The sequence below is a fragment of the Oculina patagonica genome, chromosome 10, assembly GCF_052425735.1.
Source record: "Oculina patagonica isolate OP01 chromosome 10, crgOcupat, whole genome shotgun sequence".
Lineage (NCBI taxonomy): Eukaryota > Metazoa > Cnidaria > Anthozoa > Scleractinia > Oculinidae > Oculina > Oculina patagonica.
In genome coordinates, this window is record NC_135767.1 from 9,412,114 (window position 1) to 9,430,278 (window position 18,165).

At 36.5% G+C, this 18,165-nt stretch overlaps 3 protein-coding genes across 5 annotated transcripts in view; 2 read left to right on the top strand and 1 right to left on the bottom strand.

Moving 5' to 3' along the window:
- The window catches only part of LOC144667107 (sugar phosphate exchanger 3-like), a 25,845-nt gene extending 16,490 nt beyond the window's left edge, over nucleotides 1–9,355 (top strand). Inside the window, exons 15-25 of one of the 2 annotated variants that reach the window (XM_078528488.1) lie at nucleotides 1,047–1,122; nucleotides 1,556–1,621; nucleotides 1,875–1,900; nucleotides 2,754–2,829; nucleotides 3,443–3,490; nucleotides 4,114–4,178; nucleotides 4,713–4,799; nucleotides 5,401–5,466; nucleotides 5,785–5,837; nucleotides 6,557–6,651; nucleotides 7,220–9,355. In XM_078528488.1, the coding sequence (XP_078384614.1) occupies nucleotides 1,047–1,122; nucleotides 1,556–1,621; nucleotides 1,875–1,900; nucleotides 2,754–2,829; nucleotides 3,443–3,490; nucleotides 4,114–4,178; nucleotides 4,713–4,799; nucleotides 5,401–5,466; nucleotides 5,785–5,837; nucleotides 6,557–6,651; nucleotides 7,220–7,227 (666 nt within the window). In that variant the 3' untranslated portion in view covers nucleotides 7,228–9,355. Of the gene's footprint in view, nucleotides 1–1,046; nucleotides 1,123–1,555; nucleotides 1,622–1,874; nucleotides 1,901–2,753; nucleotides 2,830–3,442; nucleotides 3,491–4,113; nucleotides 4,179–4,712; nucleotides 5,165–5,400; nucleotides 5,467–5,784; nucleotides 5,838–6,556; nucleotides 6,652–7,219 lie in introns of those variants that run through there. The other variant, XR_013573280.1, reaches the window with a different exon arrangement.
- Nucleotides 1–18,165, bottom strand: part of LOC144667112 (smad nuclear-interacting protein 1-like) — an 87,641-nt gene that overhangs the window by 56,430 nt on the left and 13,046 nt on the right. The gene's annotated exons all lie outside the window — the stretch shown is intronic.
- On the top strand, nucleotides 10,987–17,066 carry LOC144667114 (uncharacterized). 2 transcript variants are annotated; one of them, XM_078528501.1, is made up of 6 exons: nucleotides 10,987–11,568; nucleotides 13,370–13,445; nucleotides 14,585–14,648; nucleotides 14,829–14,874; nucleotides 16,421–16,529; nucleotides 16,929–17,066. In XM_078528501.1, exons 1-6 carry the CDS (start codon nucleotides 11,450–11,452, stop codon nucleotides 17,025–17,027), a joined length of 513 nt encoding a protein of 170 aa, XP_078384627.1. In that variant the 5' UTR covers nucleotides 10,987–11,449; the 3' UTR covers nucleotides 17,028–17,066. The 2 variants fall into 2 exon arrangements, with proteins under 2 accessions (XP_078384627.1, XP_078384626.1); XM_078528500.1 differs by having other exon boundaries at nucleotides 11,008–11,568; nucleotides 13,367–13,445.

Here is an 18,165-nt window from a genome sequence, read left to right on the forward strand (position 1 = left end):
GCAGTACTTACTAATGTGGTCACTTTAAAATGTGGCATGGGCTAAAGCAGCTTTTATTGTACTGATGCCTAGGCAAGTGCTAAGAGTCATTGATAAACTCTTTCCATTCATTCAGATAGAATAAGGTGACAACAGTTAACAGATCGCCTAGATTTGCACTTTGAATCTACATTACAGAAACCCACTAACCTTAACACCTTACGTGACAAGGAGAGGAAAATTTTCCATTTCCTTGCACCTGGCTTGGGGTTGCATTTGCTCTTGCTTCAGGTTAGAGTATGTTGCTAAGGCAAATGCAAGTGCAAGCAGGGCTCGAGACTAACTTTTTTGCTAACTTGGCAAGTGGCTAGTGACAGCTTTGATTTCACTAGCCAAACTTATTTTCTACTAGCCACAATTTGTAAGCATAGTTTGTCTTTTAAGGGGGGGGGGGGGTGAAAACAATGTGCGATAATGTTTAAACCTTGAACTGTAAAATGTTCCTTAAATCTTCATGTTTTTTTCTTACAAAATTGGGCTTTGTTCTTCACTATAAAAATTGTACATGTACATGCATAATTTTTTTGTCAACTAAATTGTTTAAAGCTTCACATTCTATAATGTCAACAGTTTACTTGTTAGTTATATTCTCTAACTGAGAGACGATTTTAATAAATGCGGTTTCTTGCCACTAATGCCTGATTTTTTCACTAGCCATTTTGACTAGTGAAAGGCCAAAACTTACTAGCCAAAACTGCATTTTTACTAGCCTTTGGCTAGTTGGCTAACGTTAGTCTCGAGCCCTGGCAAGCAGAAGCACTCGAAGCATGAGACCTGTTTGGCATCTTGAAAAAAAAAAAAACATGAAGTGCACCTGCATACCTTACCTTATTTCCTCTTGCTTTACACATGTGAACATTGCATGCAGTTGCACTAATATTTATGTACTTGCTGTTGCACATGTGAACAAGGCTTAATAATACATTCAAGCACACGTGTACAGTCATGCAGATTACAGAAATTCATAACATGTCAGTTAATCTACCAAGTTCATTCCTTTCCAACAGTACTCACTCTCCTATGCCTGTCTGAAGCTTGTCAATTACTCGTTCTTCTTTTGGCTGCCTTACTATTTATCAAACAGTGAGTATATTTTGGTATAATCCTTCTCAGCAAATAAATAAGCACAGTATCGCTAAAGTTCTAACTAGCCTCATCTCTTTATAAATGTACAGTTGTCCTATTTGTATGTCGATTTCTTTCCCTCTCAATCCTTCTAAATAGTTTGAAAGAGTTTGGTTGAAATAGTGTTAAAACTTGGGTAAAAAAAAATCATGAAATTGACCAAAATACACATCCCTACTTACAGTGTTTTGTTACTGCTCATTTTAGGCCACATCAAATGACTGAGAACAAAACCTTCTTTGAAGCTATAGGAATTTCTGAGAAAGCTACATGTCAGTCAAAGTAGTTAACCCTCATAAGCTTTTCTCAGACATTTATGAACATACTGTCACCATAGTTGGTCTACTGTAACTATGCTGTCACCAATCATTACATTTTTTACCTTTTTTAGAATTTGGCTGGAAGGACACAGTTTCAGACAAAATTTCAACATTTTATGACATTGGAGGAATTGTAGGTAATGACATTAAGTAGTGTTTGCGTTGCAGTGTGTAGCTCAATACAGTACAGGAATCCTGATTTCTCAAACTGCCAAAGGAAACCAATATTGGTTTGGAAAATCAGGGAGTTTGAGAAATTGGGGGTAAAATAACAGTCTATCTACTGTTAGGTTGGCTTTATCAGTCATGTTAAACTGTTGCTGGTAAATTTGTTTTAGTTTGGATTTAATGGTTTTTCAATAATAACAAATAAAATTATATTATTTTTAGGTGGGATTATAGGAGGATTAATCAGTGTAAGTATTAAAATTTTATTTTTTATAATATATTAATTGTAAATGGCCACTTCAAAATTGAGTGATTCTCTCTTCTTAATCTCATAGTTTTTTGGGGGGGATTTTGTTTGTTTTATTATATACTGCAACATGCATATATATTATGCAGAAATCTACGTTTTACACTTTTTGGCGTTAAAATAAAATTCTGCAAAAAATTTTCAAGTAAATTAAAAGTCAATGATTCCCTCACTGGCCACTCCACAACATAGCTTGATTTGGGGTTCTGTACATACTGGGAAGTATTGCTCTCATAGTGTATCTCTTTACCCATATGTGTAATTAAATGGGTACTAGCAAATTTACTACTGGGGAGGGGGGGGGGGTAACCCTACAGTGGACTAGCATCCCATCCAGGGGTGTGTAGATATACTCCTAAGTCATTTCATGCTAAGGAAACCAGAAAACACTCTGGCCTGATGGGCCACTAAGCTGGTATGCAGACTTACCTTACCCTACTGGGCAATTTAACTCAAAATAAATATTACGTAACTCAAATATTTGTCTGTCACTGACTATTATCAAACGTTTTTAACAACGTTTGTTTGAAACTCTTATATAAGAGTTTCAAACAAACGTTGTTAAAAACGTTTGATAATAGTCAGTGACAGACAAATATTTGAGTTATGAATTTTCCTGACTGCAATTTCAGTGTTTATCGTTTAAATATTACGTGTTTATTATTAATAAGAATGTCATGTTTAACTGGAGTCTAATAGCATGCACTCAAAAAGGTTGTTAATTGTGTATAGTCTGGTAGCCCATGTTGACTCACAGGTTTGTAAGTTTTTATCATGTCTCATTTTTTTGTCAGGATCTGATGGGAAAGCGTTCTCCACTGGTTATTATAATGCTTGTGTTGTCTGTACCAATGCTTTTTGTTTATGGAAGTAAGTAGAGTGCTTATTTGCACTAGCTAAAATTTATTTACCTGTCACTATAGTTTAGTGCTGTATAGCACAGTGGTTTGTTTTGAAATTAAGTTAAGTTTTTGACCATTTAGCTGCAATCTTTGGCAAAAAAAGCCAAAAATACAAGGTATGTGTAGCATACATTATTAAATGCTTGGAGGAGTCAAAAGGGGTCAACTTATTTATGATAACCCTTTTCCAAACTAATTAAAGGCCCGTTTACAAAAACCTCCTGTGTAAATGGGCCTTGATAATAATTACATATACTGTGACAATTGTTTATGATTTTATTTCTCCATTTCCTTTTTCGTCTTAGTATAAATGGAGAAGACACTTGAGACAGTTGAGTGTTTCATCACATTTTGAAACACAAAGAACACTTTCAACTTTGTCAAGAATGCTCTGCTGCTTGTTGTATTTTCAACTGTCTTGTCAATGTTTGGAATTGTTATGATGCCCCTGGAAGGGCTCAGGGGAAAAAATAACAAGACAAATGTTATACATCCACTTCAAGTTATCATGTACGAAATGAAATTGCGAGTTACTTAATCACACAGTGTTACTAACAAAATGTGTTTGTGTCATATTGCAGACACGGGAGGTGGTTACACTCTGAATGCCGCCTTGATGTGTTTGACTGGTGAGCAATATGCACTGACACAACAGTACAGTCTTTATGTCAAAAATTATCACCAGTTATATTCAGATATTTCCAAATAATATTTCCCAGTTTTCAAAATGTGCCTGCTTTACATTCTTAACTTCATATCTGCTCATCAAGGCTTGCAAATAATTATCCTCAAGCTAAGTCATTCTTGGAAAATTGATTACTTCTCATAACGGTAAACTAAGAACTAAGTTAAATGTGAGCTAACTTTGATAGTTTTTATTTAATGACTTAGAAGTATGTGAGGTAATACTGTGAGAAAATAGCCCCAAGAAATGTTACATACAAATCACAGCAGAAACCCTTTGAGGGGGCGAGTTCAAAGTTCTGTACCACTTTTTATGATTCTTGTTGTCTGTTTGTGCGAGCTGCAGATACATTTCCACTTATGTAAGAAGAGATGTTCACTTATTTACATATTCATTCCTGTGTTCCGTTATTCGTTTCATTGTCTGTTTGTTTATCAGTTTATTCTTGCATCCATCCATCCATGCATGCATGCATGTTCCCAGATCCTCTAGCGGTTTGCAGACCCTTTCAAATCTAATTTTTTAAATCACTTTTTTGACTTTTTGTTCTGCTTGACATTTGTACAGGTTTTATGATTGGTGGTCCTGCTAATTTGATAAGTTCTGCCATATCAGCTGATCTTGGAAGACAGGTAACAAATTCGGGATCGCTTTCTATCAAAAACATTCTTTTCGACTTTCTCCTAGCTGCAGGTCTTATTATCTCTAGAACTTATTTTTTGTTGTTGGGATTGATCAAAGAATCAACAACCAGAGCTCAGCCATAATCAGAGTAAAGATATTTACATTCATTATATGGCTAGCCCAGCGAGCAGGGAACATAAATCAAGTCCTGTGATGTGATTGGCTCCCTGAGCAGACAATATGGGGCTATCTTGCTCATTACAGATTGCCCAAACAGTGTTCCTTGTGGCATAAGATGAATCCTTTACTGGATAAGCTTGTTCTGTCAAGGTGGCTGGGTACTGGCCTCATTCTTGTTTGACATAAGTGTGGTGTGTTTCAGTCCATATTCACATAAAAAAGGATTTGGCCAACATCCATCTAACTTGACCTTACACTTGGTTAGTTATCCATGTCACAGGGTTACATTACGTCTAATGTGCAATGAATGTCTAAAGAGTTTGTCCCATTTGGTAATGTCAAACCTGTGTTCCTTTTTGCAGAGTGCCCTTAGTGCAAATAGTGAAGCACTCGCTACTGTAACAGGGATTGTTGATGGTACAGGAAGTGTTGGGGCTGCCATAGGACAGGTGAGAATGAACCTTAGCAACTGTAACAGGGATTGTTGATGGTACAGGAAGTGTTGGGGCTGCCATAGGACAGGTGAGAATGAACCTTAGCTACTGTAACAGGGATTGTTGATGGTACAGGAAGTGTTGGGGCTGCCATAGGACAGGTGAGAATGAACTATAGCTACTGTAACAGGGATTGTTGATGGTACAGTAATTCTTGGGGCTGCCATAGGACAGGTGAGAATGAACCTTAGCAACTGTAACAGGGATTGTTGATGGTACAGTAATTCTTGGGGCTGCCATAGGACAGGTGAGAATGAACCTTAGCAACTGTAACAGGGATTGTTGATGGTACAGGAAGTGTTGGGGCTGCCATAGGACAGGTGAGAATGAACCTTAGCAACTGTAACAGGGATTGTTGATGGTACAGTAATTCTTGGGGCTGCCATAGGACAGGTGAGAATGAACCTTAGCAACTGTAACAGGGATTGTTGATGGTACAGGAAGTGTTGGGGCTGCCATAGGATAGTTCAGAACTGTCGTCCATTGACATCGCATTGCAGTGCTCTCTACTGGTTAGTGTATGTAAATGATTGTAACACATTTTCTGTCTTTTTAGTTTCTTGTTCCTGAAATAAATACACACAGTGGATGGAAGCCTGTGTTTTACTTTTTAATGGTGATGGTGAGTAGTATTATCAAATCAGTAATCTATTGATTAGCGTCCAATCTTCCCTCCTCCACCTCCTCCTCCTCCTCCTCCTCCTTAGCCTGCGTAGCTGGCGGGATTCACGACCGAATGCAAGTGCTCCAATTCTCTCACCGCTCGCTCCAGTTCCCCCGTGGCTCTGTGGCTCCCTCTCTTTGCCGTTTGCCATAAACAAAGCACTCGCACTCGGTCACGAATCCCACCAGCTGTACAGGCCTGCTACCTCCTCCTCCTCCTCCTCCTCCTATTAAGATGGTATTGTGCCTAACCTTTGCCTTTCTATTCTTATTTCAGACTTTCATGAGTTTTGTCTGTCTCATCGTGCCACTCCTAATCAAGTTTATAAGGTGAAATCTAATTACCGTAAAATTTGTTTAATACACTCAGTCGTGCCTTTTTCGTGGCCACTTTTTTTAATCAGTACAACATGTACTACAAAGTACGAAATAAGTGATGGATGCAGTCAGTAGATCTAAAGAACTTGCATCATGACTGTATTCCAATTCACTTTACCATTATATTTACCTGCAAAAGCTAGATATTTAAAGTTATTTTTCTAATTTAAATTGAAGGAAACCTTTTTCTAAAAAACACCAAGGAAATCAACCAAAAATGAACAGGAAGGGTTACGACTGAGGAAAAATTGAGATGGATTGTAAATGACAACCTTGAAAAAAAGCCGATTGCTTCAAAATGCGCTGTCCGCGTATAGCTCCTTTAATGTGTTTACCTCACGATTTCTGATAATCCATAGTTTTTTTTTTTTAATTTATTTATTGCAACACAAAGAACACTACTTACAACACAAATACATACACTACTTACAATGCTACTTACAATACTTATTACATTGTTTCTTCACTACTTTTGTAAACAAATGACATTCTTACAAAGGTAATCCATAGTTTCACGAATCATCTCTCCTAGGATAGTGTCACGAAAAGTCCGTCCATTTCTGACAGAACTTTACGTGACTGAATTTTGTACACTTTTTCAAGGATCACGGTGACTATAAGGGTAAAACTGATCTTATTGATATGAATTTCAACCGTTCTCTTTTTCTCAGAGGACGGCGGGCTCCACACCCTTATTACCAAGTGGCAGTTGGCAGTGAATCCCCAGAGTACCCCCGTGAAAGATATGTTGACGCCACTATAGCAAGTAAGTTGGATTAGCATTTTATGATTTCACAGGGGTGTGGACTATAATTTTTGAACGTTGTTTGTTATTTTGAATAAATTCAGTACCTGTAGGCTAAACAATGTGTAATACATCAAAACATAAGAGACAGAGATTTATCGCATTTCAAAAATCCTAGGACTGCGTTGAAAATACGACACGCAGCGTGTATTTTTAACCGAATTTGAGGTGTTTGGTAATGAGATTAAGCTTTGTCTTAAGTTTTTGGTTAATGTTCTCATTTGGAACTAAAACAAAGACAAAAATGAAATTATAAAAGTCACTGGAAGTAACATAAAAATAATATCTAATCCACCACGACCATGGTCGTGATTTCTTTTGTTTTCTCTTGATGATGTGAGAATTATACATTGTTAAGCAGGCAAACAGTGAATTCAATATAAACAGCAAGATGTTAAATACAGATAGTCAACAGTGACATGTCTCGAGCCATTTGATTGAGTGTTTGGGCTTTTTTTAATCAAAGATATCGTTTGTTGTCCTTGTATCAAAATTAACGTTTGCTAAACCACGTTTTATGTTCTTGCAGATTCCTGAATGACAAGAAAGTCGAATTTTACTGAATTAGAGAATCGAATTATTTTATTATTCTTATTTTTAAAAAGGTTGGGTTAGTGGGAGACAATAGACCCCTCTAAGGTTTTTACCGCCATCTTGAATTGAGGGCAAACACAGCAAACATTACAGTAAACTGAACATAAATGGTACATTGAAACTCTGCGCGTCGTGTCGTCTTTTTGTTAGTAATCCTTATTTTAGTCGCAGTAATGTTGTTGCTGATTCACTTGTTTCTTTAAAAGGAATTTTAAATTTTGAAAACCCGACAAATTTGAGTCGAGTTACAGGTTCAGAGTTGGTCAATAACCCACAAATTTACTGTCATTTAAGTCGTGTTTGCTCCGAAATCCGAAAGGGTCTTTTTTTGGGTTGGGGGGAGGGGTTAGGTCTCGTTACTTTAGGCAATTTTGCTTGTTTTCGTTAATCTCTAAGCTTTATATTGGTAGTGCAAGTCTTACATTAGCATAATTACGGCCACATAACAAACAAAGACGATTTTAGAGCATTGTACACGACATTTTCAAACAAATTGAAACGTCGGCGGATGTTTTTCTTCAATTTTGTTTCTTCAATTTTGTTTTATCCATGCCCTCTCTTGGCTTTTCTATTTTTTTAGTTCTTCTAAAGTTTTAAGCGGTTATTGTGATATTTCTTAATTCTATGATCAGTTGGTCAGTGCTGAAATTGCCTAAAACTTTGTGACCTAGCATCTTTACGGGGGAGATTATTTACAAGTTAATCCCGGGGTGATAATTCAAAGGACATCTCGTATTGAAGGAAATATGGTAATATATTGGGGTTAATCTATTTTCGCAGTGTGTTGTTGAAATCGGTTAATACGTGTGATCACTCAAATAAAAGCTAATAACTACAACTTAAACTCGGTTTAGAGTCATATCGTTTTGTTATGGTTTAAAGGAGCTATTAAAAAATGATATTTTGAGTCAATTTTTATGACGTATAAGTTTACCTTCAAAGCGTAAAATGCCTAAAAATAATAATAATGCTAACTAAAGTTGGAGAAACACCTAAGTGGTAATAATGAACCAAAACTGAACACGTATGGTTTAGGATGAAGGAGATTACGACCCATTTCAAATTCAAGATGCACAAACTGTTAGGTAGCTCCTACAATCTTGGAATAAGACCTTGGAAAACCAATAATGAAGATGAGTCGAGATTTATAACAATTGTTTAGTTTACGAGCAGTTTAAAAATCTCTGATATTTAACAATCACTGCAAAGAATAGCACTTGGGGTAACAGTATTTACATCAACAACTATCATAGAGTGGAAACTAAGTTGTGGAAAAACACCTGATAGTAAGATTAGCCTCATACTTATAAAAAGCTGACGTATTCTCGCTCTTGATCATAAAAATCCAATTGTAGTTTTAGAAAATTGTTATCAATCGGGGAGGGGGGGGGGCTGCTTGTTGATGTTGCTGTTACTGTTTTATGAAAAAGCATTTTATTCAAGGTCAAAATTTTATACATATATTTTATTGGTCTAACTTGTTAATGTAAAAGATACAAACTTGATGATTTCTTGACCTATATATTTTAATTATTTCACAGTTAAGTAGGAACAGAAATAAACACAACTGTTTTAATTATTTCTTTATTTTGTTGTCATTTTAGCTTACTGTAAGTTTCCGAATGTATGCCGTGGTTAAAATAAGTCTCAACATCTGAGACACAAAAATCCTTTTTCATATTGAGACCCTTTACTCTCCAGTAGAACGTGTGATAGCGGATTACTGTGAATGGTTCAAAGCTATGTACTGAAGCAGAATGCTATAAAAATAGGAAATCATTCCAAGCGTTTATTTCCTAAAATAACTGCCGTTTTTATAACAATGAACGTCGAAAAGTAAACAAACAAACCCAGGGTATATCTTCGAAAACTTACTGAAGCTAAGTTTAATCAATATTTGAGCATTTTATATATAGATCCATCATTATTTAATTTTTTTTCTTTCAGGTGTGTAGCTCGCATATTTTTCAAATAAATTAAGGAATAACGTACAATTTATTTTAGCATAAAATTTGTAAAGGGTTTCAGTTGCAGTTTCTTAAGTTGATAATAAAGTTAAACAATGAACTTTTGCACTCGATTAGATTGATTTCTGTGTTACTTCATTCCGCTTGACAAAATAGAACAGTGCCGAGTCCTTTCATGTTATTAGAGTGTGGAATGAATGTAAGGCATGATATGTGGCTGTGAATCTACTGCATAGTATTTTGATAAAGCTTCATTGCCGAATGTTCTCGGAAGAATATTGCCACAATAGGAATGTTTGGCAAGATTTCAATATAGTTCTATACTTCATTATTCGTACGGTTATTTCTTCAGAGAAAATAATAGCCAAAGTAATTATGTCTACATGGCTAATAATACATGCCTTCCGTCAGTGTTACTTTCTAGAAAGTTTTTCCTTTTTTTCCAATCCTTGGAGACCCGGGGACAGTTAGTCGGGGCGAAAGGAAGGAAACCCGGCAAAAATCGGAGCGACGAAAGTTTTTCGTTTCGCCCCTACTAACTGCCCTTGGGTCTCCGAGGATGTTTGCTCCGTTGTTACCCTAGCATGTGAACAGGCTCTCTGTTCGAGGATTGAGCCAGATCGGGAGCCTGATTTTGTTTTCCAAGAACCCTCAGTGTTTCCCGAGGGTTGCATTTCTCAAACCGCGGCAAAAGAACGATTTAATGCGAAGCGGTTTGAGGCTTTGAAGAAACGTATTTGGGAATCAACAGTTCAATTACAAAATTATTGTTGCACAAATAAGTTTAATTTGACTCAAAGGAAAATATCTCAATGTAAATCAAAGCTCAAAGCGTATCGCAGTGTCGAGTACTTTTATAGACTCGATTTCCACAAATGCTGCTCTCTCTACAGTCAACTCTCTCTTAACGAACATCTCAATAAGACGGACATTTCCATAAGACGGACACTTGGTGTTGGTCCCGTTCCTGCCGTTTTTCAGTCATTTTACTGTAACTAAACTCCCTATAAGACGGGTACCTCTCTAAGACGGACAACGGACACTTTGAAACCGTCAACGGACAAGTACAAAACGTGATTTTTTTCAAAATGAATAATACTTCAAAACTTCGTATCCACATACAGAAGAGAAGTGAGAGAAGAAGTGTAGAACTAAGTTAAGAATGACAAGGGTAGAATGACTGGTGAAAGGGTCGTTATAATCCCTAGTTTGTCAAAGTATTCTACACTTCCACTCTTGAGAAGTATAGAACTAATTAGTAAAGAATGACAAGAGTAGAATGACTGGGGAAAAAATCATTATAATCCCTAGTTTGTCAGAGTATTCTACACTTCCACACTTGAGAAGTGTAGAACTAAGTAAAGAATGACAAGAGTCGAATGATTAGGGAAAGGGTCGTTCCCGGGGGGTCGTTATAATCCCTAGTTTGTCAGAGTATTTCTTACTTCTATACATTAAGAAGTGTAGAACTAGAATGAAGTGTAGAAACCCGGGATTTCATGGCCAGTACTGGACATGGCTCCCAGTTTGTAGGTTTTCATAAAGTAAGCGACTTTAAACAAGACTTAAAACAGACGACTATTCATTATGCATAGCTTTCTTATCTCAGAATTTCTATTGTCACTGTTAATTGAAAGTTGTCCGCGGGTCTTTGCGCGGGCTCATACCCCGAACAGCGGCTGGTAATCGAGCCTAGGCACAGTGTCGATTTCAGTTTTTCAAGCAAATGCAGTAGTTTCGAACCTCAGACAATATTGCTTTAATTTCCAGTTGGGTGTGTAACCCCTACTTAATGACGGGTTCCACGAGAAAAAGTCACTGAAACAGTGAGGTTGTGTTTTATGGGACCAGTGGGGTACGGTCGTTACGTTTTGCGTTGCTCCAGATTATAGATCTTACACATGGCGTGTCAAATTTTGTGTTATTTATAAATTTTGTGGTAACAGCAAAACGTTTTCCAGTCATTTTTAAAGAAGGCTCTTCTTCCTTTATGTGATAGGCAGGTTCTCATGTAAAACTACAGGCCAGCGTTTCTTTTGGCCGCGCGAAAAATTGTTTTGAAAGACTGAGGACGAGTCGGGAAAGTTAAAAGAGAATCGTGATGTGTTTTTACATGAAGTAGTTCGCTTGTCAGTGATTTACAGAAAAGAATACAGCATTCTGTAGTTTAATACTGTAGTTGTTTATGCTGAAGTAACATGGCAAGTCCAGAATTTAGAAGACGAAGAAGTCGGTCAAGATCTCCTCATCAAAGGAATGGAAGTCGTGATGATCGAAGTAAGGAAAGACATCGTGAAAACAGGGGCCATTACAGTAGGTGAGTCAAGACAAATTCAAACATGTCTTCCAACATTTTTGTTTGTACCGTTTCGCCATCCTTGACAACATTTACACTGAAATTACTGTTGGGTATGTCTACAAGTTACTGTTGAACCTTCCGTAAATGACCACTCAAAGTGATCAGAGATCCCAGATAGGATCAACATGAACCTGACATATTCGTGGAAACTTTGACACCGACGATGACTACACTATTAATGACCGTAAAAATGATGCATGAATGATGCATCATTCATGCATGCAAAATGTTCAAAACTCAAGTGGAACCACGAGGCGTTAGCCGAGTGGTTTCACTGCAAAGTTTTGGACATTTTATGGCGTCATTTCTATGGTCTATAAGAGTGTAGACCATGGAAAAATGTGGTCGATTTGTTTTATACCATAACAAACTCAAACAAGTATTTATCAAAAGCAATGCCTGACCGTGAAGAAACTTTGCCGGTTGGACGTAAAGATTCCGGTCTGACACGTAAAAACGACAATGATACGAAAGAAGATGAACAAGAATTCAAAGAATAACAATTTTAATTACCTTTTCCTCTCTCATTGAGTGTGTGCCTATTGCCTGAAGCGAGCAAGATTATTTTTCTTTCTGAAGATCTTGTTAGCACCTCGTTCACTAAACATCGACAGTCCCCTGCCGGTTCGCTAGCACCGTTCTTCTCAGTTAGACCAAAAATTCAAAAGCCTGGTCAATTTTCTTTCGACAGATCACCTAAGTAGAAGTCCAATCCTGAATTCCGAAAACAAATGCGTACTTGATTCAAACAAAACACGATGAAATTCGCTTTCATTCATGGAGACCAAACTTACACATCTTTTAGCCCGCGCGTGTGCGTGGCGTGATCTGACGTCACTTTCATGGTCTATACTCTCATCGACCATAACTTTGGACCAATCAGATCGCAAGAATTCTCTCAGTTATGGTATAAATGTATTTAAAACAACTAGCAATGGTATATTGCAATTCCTGCATTTTGATTGGTTAACAGGCAATGGTGTATGAGCTCAAATACCATTGGCATTTATTAATTATAATTATTGTAGCTGATATGCGGGCAGCAGGGATGGCGCAGTGGTGAGAGCGCTCGCCTCCCACCAATGTGGCCCGGGTTTGATTCCGGCCCGGTATCATATGTGGGTTGAGTTTGTTGTTGGTTCTCGTCCTTGCTCCGAGGGTTTTTCTCCGGGTTCTCCGGTTTTCCTCCCTCCACAAAAACTAACACTTCCAAATTCCAATTCGATCTAGAATCAGTGGGATCAAGAAGAGCCACCTAGTGGAAAATGCCACTGTAAATTCTCATTTATTTATTTTTATTTTTTATTTTATATGCGTCAATGAAAACAGCTGGGGAGCTCAAATATTGCAATTTTTTAGGCGTTTTTAATGAAACAATTATTCCATTGGTGCTTGTTGGATGAGATAGTTATAGCCAAACTACCTACCATCTCATATCCAACATGCGCTCGTGGAATAATTGTTAAAAGTGTAGACCATTGAAAATGTGGGTGATTTTTTCTATGCAATAACATTGCATTTACTGGGTTAGAATTTACCCCAATAAAGAAATTTAATTTTTTTCAATAATAAAGAAAATGTTATCTTCAGGTCAAAAAAGATTTAATCTGAAAACCAACAATTTTATGACATACAACATGTACACTTTTGATACAGATGTCACAATCATACTGAATTAACATGTACAAATATGTGCATGTGCACTATTGAAAGGTGCCTGTAGTATTACTTTTAATAATTGCTCTTCTTAATCTAGCAGACCCAGGCCTTCAGATACAAGAAATGAAGCCTCGCAAGTAAGCAGGAGTCATGGACAAGTTACAAGAAGGGAAGAGGTAAAAAAGTCATACCTAAATGAAGTGTTTGGACTATTATTTATGGTTTGGCAAATAACTAATTTGCTGGCACTCAAATAAGATTCTGCTAAAACAGACACTGAAGGACATCCCAAGCATGTCTGATAACAAGAGTTATATGTTGTAGTTTAAAATGAAATTTAGGTCAAAATGCTTTCAAACTACCGGTAGTTTGATTTGCATTTTCCTTTGTTCCAGATTTATTACCATAATCCTTAGAAAAATACAAATCAAACTACTTTTTATTAATTAAAATCACTCTGACCCAAAATTCATTTTAATGAACAGTACAACAGATATTTTGAAATTTGACTCTGTACCCCAGTGTAATCTTTCAGTACTGCATACTGAGTACATGTTGACATCTGGCATACATGTACCGTATCACATCAAACAAAATTGAATGAGTTTTTCATTGAACTCAATCATATTACATCGAACAATTAATTTCAATGTTGTTTGGTCATTGAATAAAATCAAACACAAAACTCTTTTGTGAGTTCCATTTTTTCTGAAACAAATTGAAAGTCATCAATCAATTTAGTATGACTGAGTTCGTTTAGGAAGTGTAACTACAGTAGGAGCGTAATTGTATACCGTTGGAGATGGCAAATATCAAACAGCTGTTAATTTATTACAAAACTCTTTCCCATTGTAAACGAATGTTGAGATGCCCTGAATTCAGGGTCTAAATGTCCCAAATATTATTATTATTATTAAGACATAAAGGAAACGTAACTTTAGACATTGAACTGGATCAAAAGATGTATTTATATCAGGTGATGGAAAACCAAATGTTCCATTTTGCTCGATTCAGAATATATTGTAACATCATTAAGCTTACTCAGATTCTGTTTAGTGACCAAACTAAATTGAACCTTGTCAAACTCAATTCAACATTCGATTTGGTTCGATACGCATTTATTTTTTGTGAGTTTGATTTTGTTCAATGGCCAAACAACATTAAATTTAATTGTTCCGAGTTAGTCAGAGAACAAGTTTATTAAGTAAAGAATAACTTCTGATTCTCCATTAGAATTCCTGGATGCATTCTGTAAATTGGTAACAACTGCATGACTGTACAGATGAATATTATTGATACTTTTCATTTTTATCAGACAACATCTTCAAGAGAAAGAAGTAGAGGCAGGGACAGACAACGGCATGAAAGCCAAGCTGAAGGTAAATTAATATGTTGTGTAACAAAATAACTTGTAATGTTCATCAAGTGTAAAGATTATACTCTGACTGTACATTGTTAACATGCTATCTGTCCAAGTTAGATACATTTACCTATAATATTTTTATTTAGTAATTTGTTATTTTATTCAGACTTAACTTCCTCTGTTATTCTGTATACAGCAAGAACATCACACAACAGAACTGGAGACAGTGGTCATTCTGCTGGGTATGTATGAGATGGCAAGGGTAGCTCAGCTGACGTCTTCTAAATAATATAATATTAAAGATTTTGATATCCAACACTTCAAGGTGATTTTCTGGTCCATTTCCAATGCCATGTTTATGTGCATCCAAGTTGCTGCACATATGATATGTGATTCAGTGTCACACCACATCATGCAATAACCATTGAGTATGTGCACTGAAGAAGCTATGATAAAGATGTATAGGGCTGGTATCTGTTACATTAACTTCTCGTGTACTTCTCATATTATATGTTCAGTGCCCCCATCTCCCACCCCCTTTTTTGATGGACAACTTTCTCTTCTTGACAAATTCTTAACAAATTGTAAAAAAGGAACCAAAAATTCAATGTTGGGAAGGAAACAATATCCAGTTTTTTTGTCCATGTGGCACCAAATCCTGCCATCCTGTGGCTGTTAGGCAAGTGCAAAATTAATGTGATTGCTACATGATAAGATTTACTATAAGGAACCTCTAGTTAAAGATTGAATCAATTTGATTAAGAGATCTAAATGATCATATAGTTCTCTGCATATGTAAAATCAGTCGACTACATACGCAGAGAACTACATGTACACGTGTGACCTAGAAAAGAAAATAGATCATTTAATACAACCAGTCTTCACAAGCAAGAAAATCTCAAAAGATTTGAAGTTCACGGAAACAAAGCCCTCTCTAGTAAACCAACAAAGTGTAGTATATGAATTTAAATGTAATTCGTGCGATGCGAATTATATTGGCTACACGAGCCGCCACCTCCACCTGCGCATCGAGGAGCTCAGATACTCCGTGATTGGTAAACACCTTCAAGAACAACACAAACAAAAGCCGATTGACCTTCACAGCCAATTTGCCATTCTAAAGAAATGCCGTGGAAAGTTTGAGTGCGTAATTTACGAGATGCTCCTAATTAGTAAAAAGAAACCATCCCTGAACACTCAAAAGGACTCCATTCCAGCTAAACTGTTTACTTAGTTATGCACATATTTCTGTTTTCCATGCCTCATTTATTGTAATTTAAATTCACACTTTTATCTATAAATATCGTTCTCTACCTTGTAAAATTTGCATTTGATAATTATGGTGACATTTCGTCGCCGAAAGTTAAGTTTTTAAATCGTTAATATTTATTCTGAAAATGATCTGTAAAAGTTTTAAAACAAAATCAGTGCAAGAACTGAGATTTTCACTCGGACATCCTGGGTTGCTGGTAGGCTCTAATTTATACCCTTATAAATTAAACTAGAAGTGGAAGGAAAGGGACTAAAGCCTTACTTTCATAACCAAAATTCAGAATAACATATGAAAGTACGACATGAAGCTTTCTTTATTTAAACTGCTACTTTAACTTACATTTTACAAACAAAAAAAGACAAATACAAGTTTATATAACAAAGGATGGAAAAGGCATTTTTTTCTCTTTTAGTACTGTTATATGTTTTTGTACTTTTTTCCAAGCTTTGTAATATGCTGAATTGCCTAATATCAAAATAATTAAAGAGGTGTATTTTACAAATATACATGTGTAGGTTTGACCCATCAATGAATGAAGGTGATGGCAGTGAAAGCAACTTGCAAGCTGAAGGCCCAAACTACAACCTGTCAGGAAAATTGACAGAATATTCAAACACATACAAGGTAAACTTCAGTCTCCTCTAAGGTTGACTTCTTGTTATTTTTAAAGTATTACTGATAACTACTGTTTCAATTGATGAAATTTTAATCTTCATATAAATTTGTGTGTTTGTGTGTGTTTTTAGCATCCTCCTCTCATGGGTTTGTTTTATCCTGGGCTCATGCCGAAAGAGGAATTGTTGATAAAAGTATGGAAATCTGTAAACTTGTTTTGGAGCCCTGTAATAAAAGGTGAAAAAAGATCAAGTCTGGAAAGACTAGGAAAAAGTTGAGAGTTCTTTCAATCTGTAACAAGTGATAATTGCTTAAGTGAAATCTTTGTGAGCTAGTGAAATGTTGACTGAGCTTGCCAAACCTTTCAATCATAGAATCTCATGAACTCTCTATATTTCTTGTTTTTAGGGTGTGGTCATCAAATATAATGAACCTCCTGAGGCTAGAAAACCTAAGACAAGATGGCGTCTTTACCCATTTAAGGGGGATGAGGCTATGTGTGAGTAAGATGATTTAATGACAATAATAAGAAAACAGGATCACATATGCAAATGTTACCCTAACCACCTGCACAACCTTAATATCAGGTCTTCCCAAGGGAAGCGGGGGGTGGGGGGGGGGGGAGGAAGGAGAAGAGAGGAGGAGGAACGCCTGCATTGCATGACACAAAAGCATTTATTGGCTCTTGTTGAAAATCCAAAATCTTAGTGATGTGCAACACACTTTTACATCACACATGTAACAGACAAATTAAAACTCACAACTACAAACTAAGATCATTATAAAGATTTGATCTTGGAAAATATACACAAAGAGGGAAACCATGAATAGGAATTGAAGTGACTAAAAGAAAGTAGCAAGGGGCTCATAAGCTCTTTTCCTGCTAGCAGCAAAGTGGAAAAGAAAATGTTTTATCTTTTTTGGTTTTATTTATTTTTAACACAATTTTGTGATGTTTGCAACTGTTAAATTTACTTGACAAAAAAACTGTTCAAGGTGTTATGTTACACAAGCTAGAAGCCCTCTTGCTTTGTTCACGGACAGCCCCAAGATCATACACGACAAGTGTTTGCACCAATTGGTAGCCTCGGCACTTAGTCATATCCTTTTCAGTGCTTCCTGATGCAGTAATTGCTATTTTAGAGCCCAGGGATGTAGCTAGAGCCAGCTACCGGCTTATTTCACCGGTCGAAAGGGAGCTTATCACCGGTTGAAATTTCACAAGGAAACAAAAATTAGGGGTAATTTTGAATGTATAGAGACCAGACGAACTGGCTGGGCTTTTCAGTGAGCCGGTTTAGTTATATCTTAGCTTAATCCCCGGGAGCCCCATGTTAAGCATTTTCTTTGTCCTGCTAAAAACCTTCAGAGAAATATTCACCTTCAAAGTCAAGGTTAAAAGCAAAGTTTATGCAACCGCTGATTGGGTTATAGTCATCTGAAAATGGGACAACGTTTTTGCAAACACTGGCTAATTTTACACCGGAATCAACTAACATGCTCTTTTCATGTAATATATCAAACACAAGAAACAGTGTTTCATTGGGATATCCAAACACCGAGAAGAGAGTTGAAAATATGGCGTGCAGCGGAGTATTTTGAATGAAATTTGAGGTGTTTAGATAGCAGATGAAACACTGTCTTG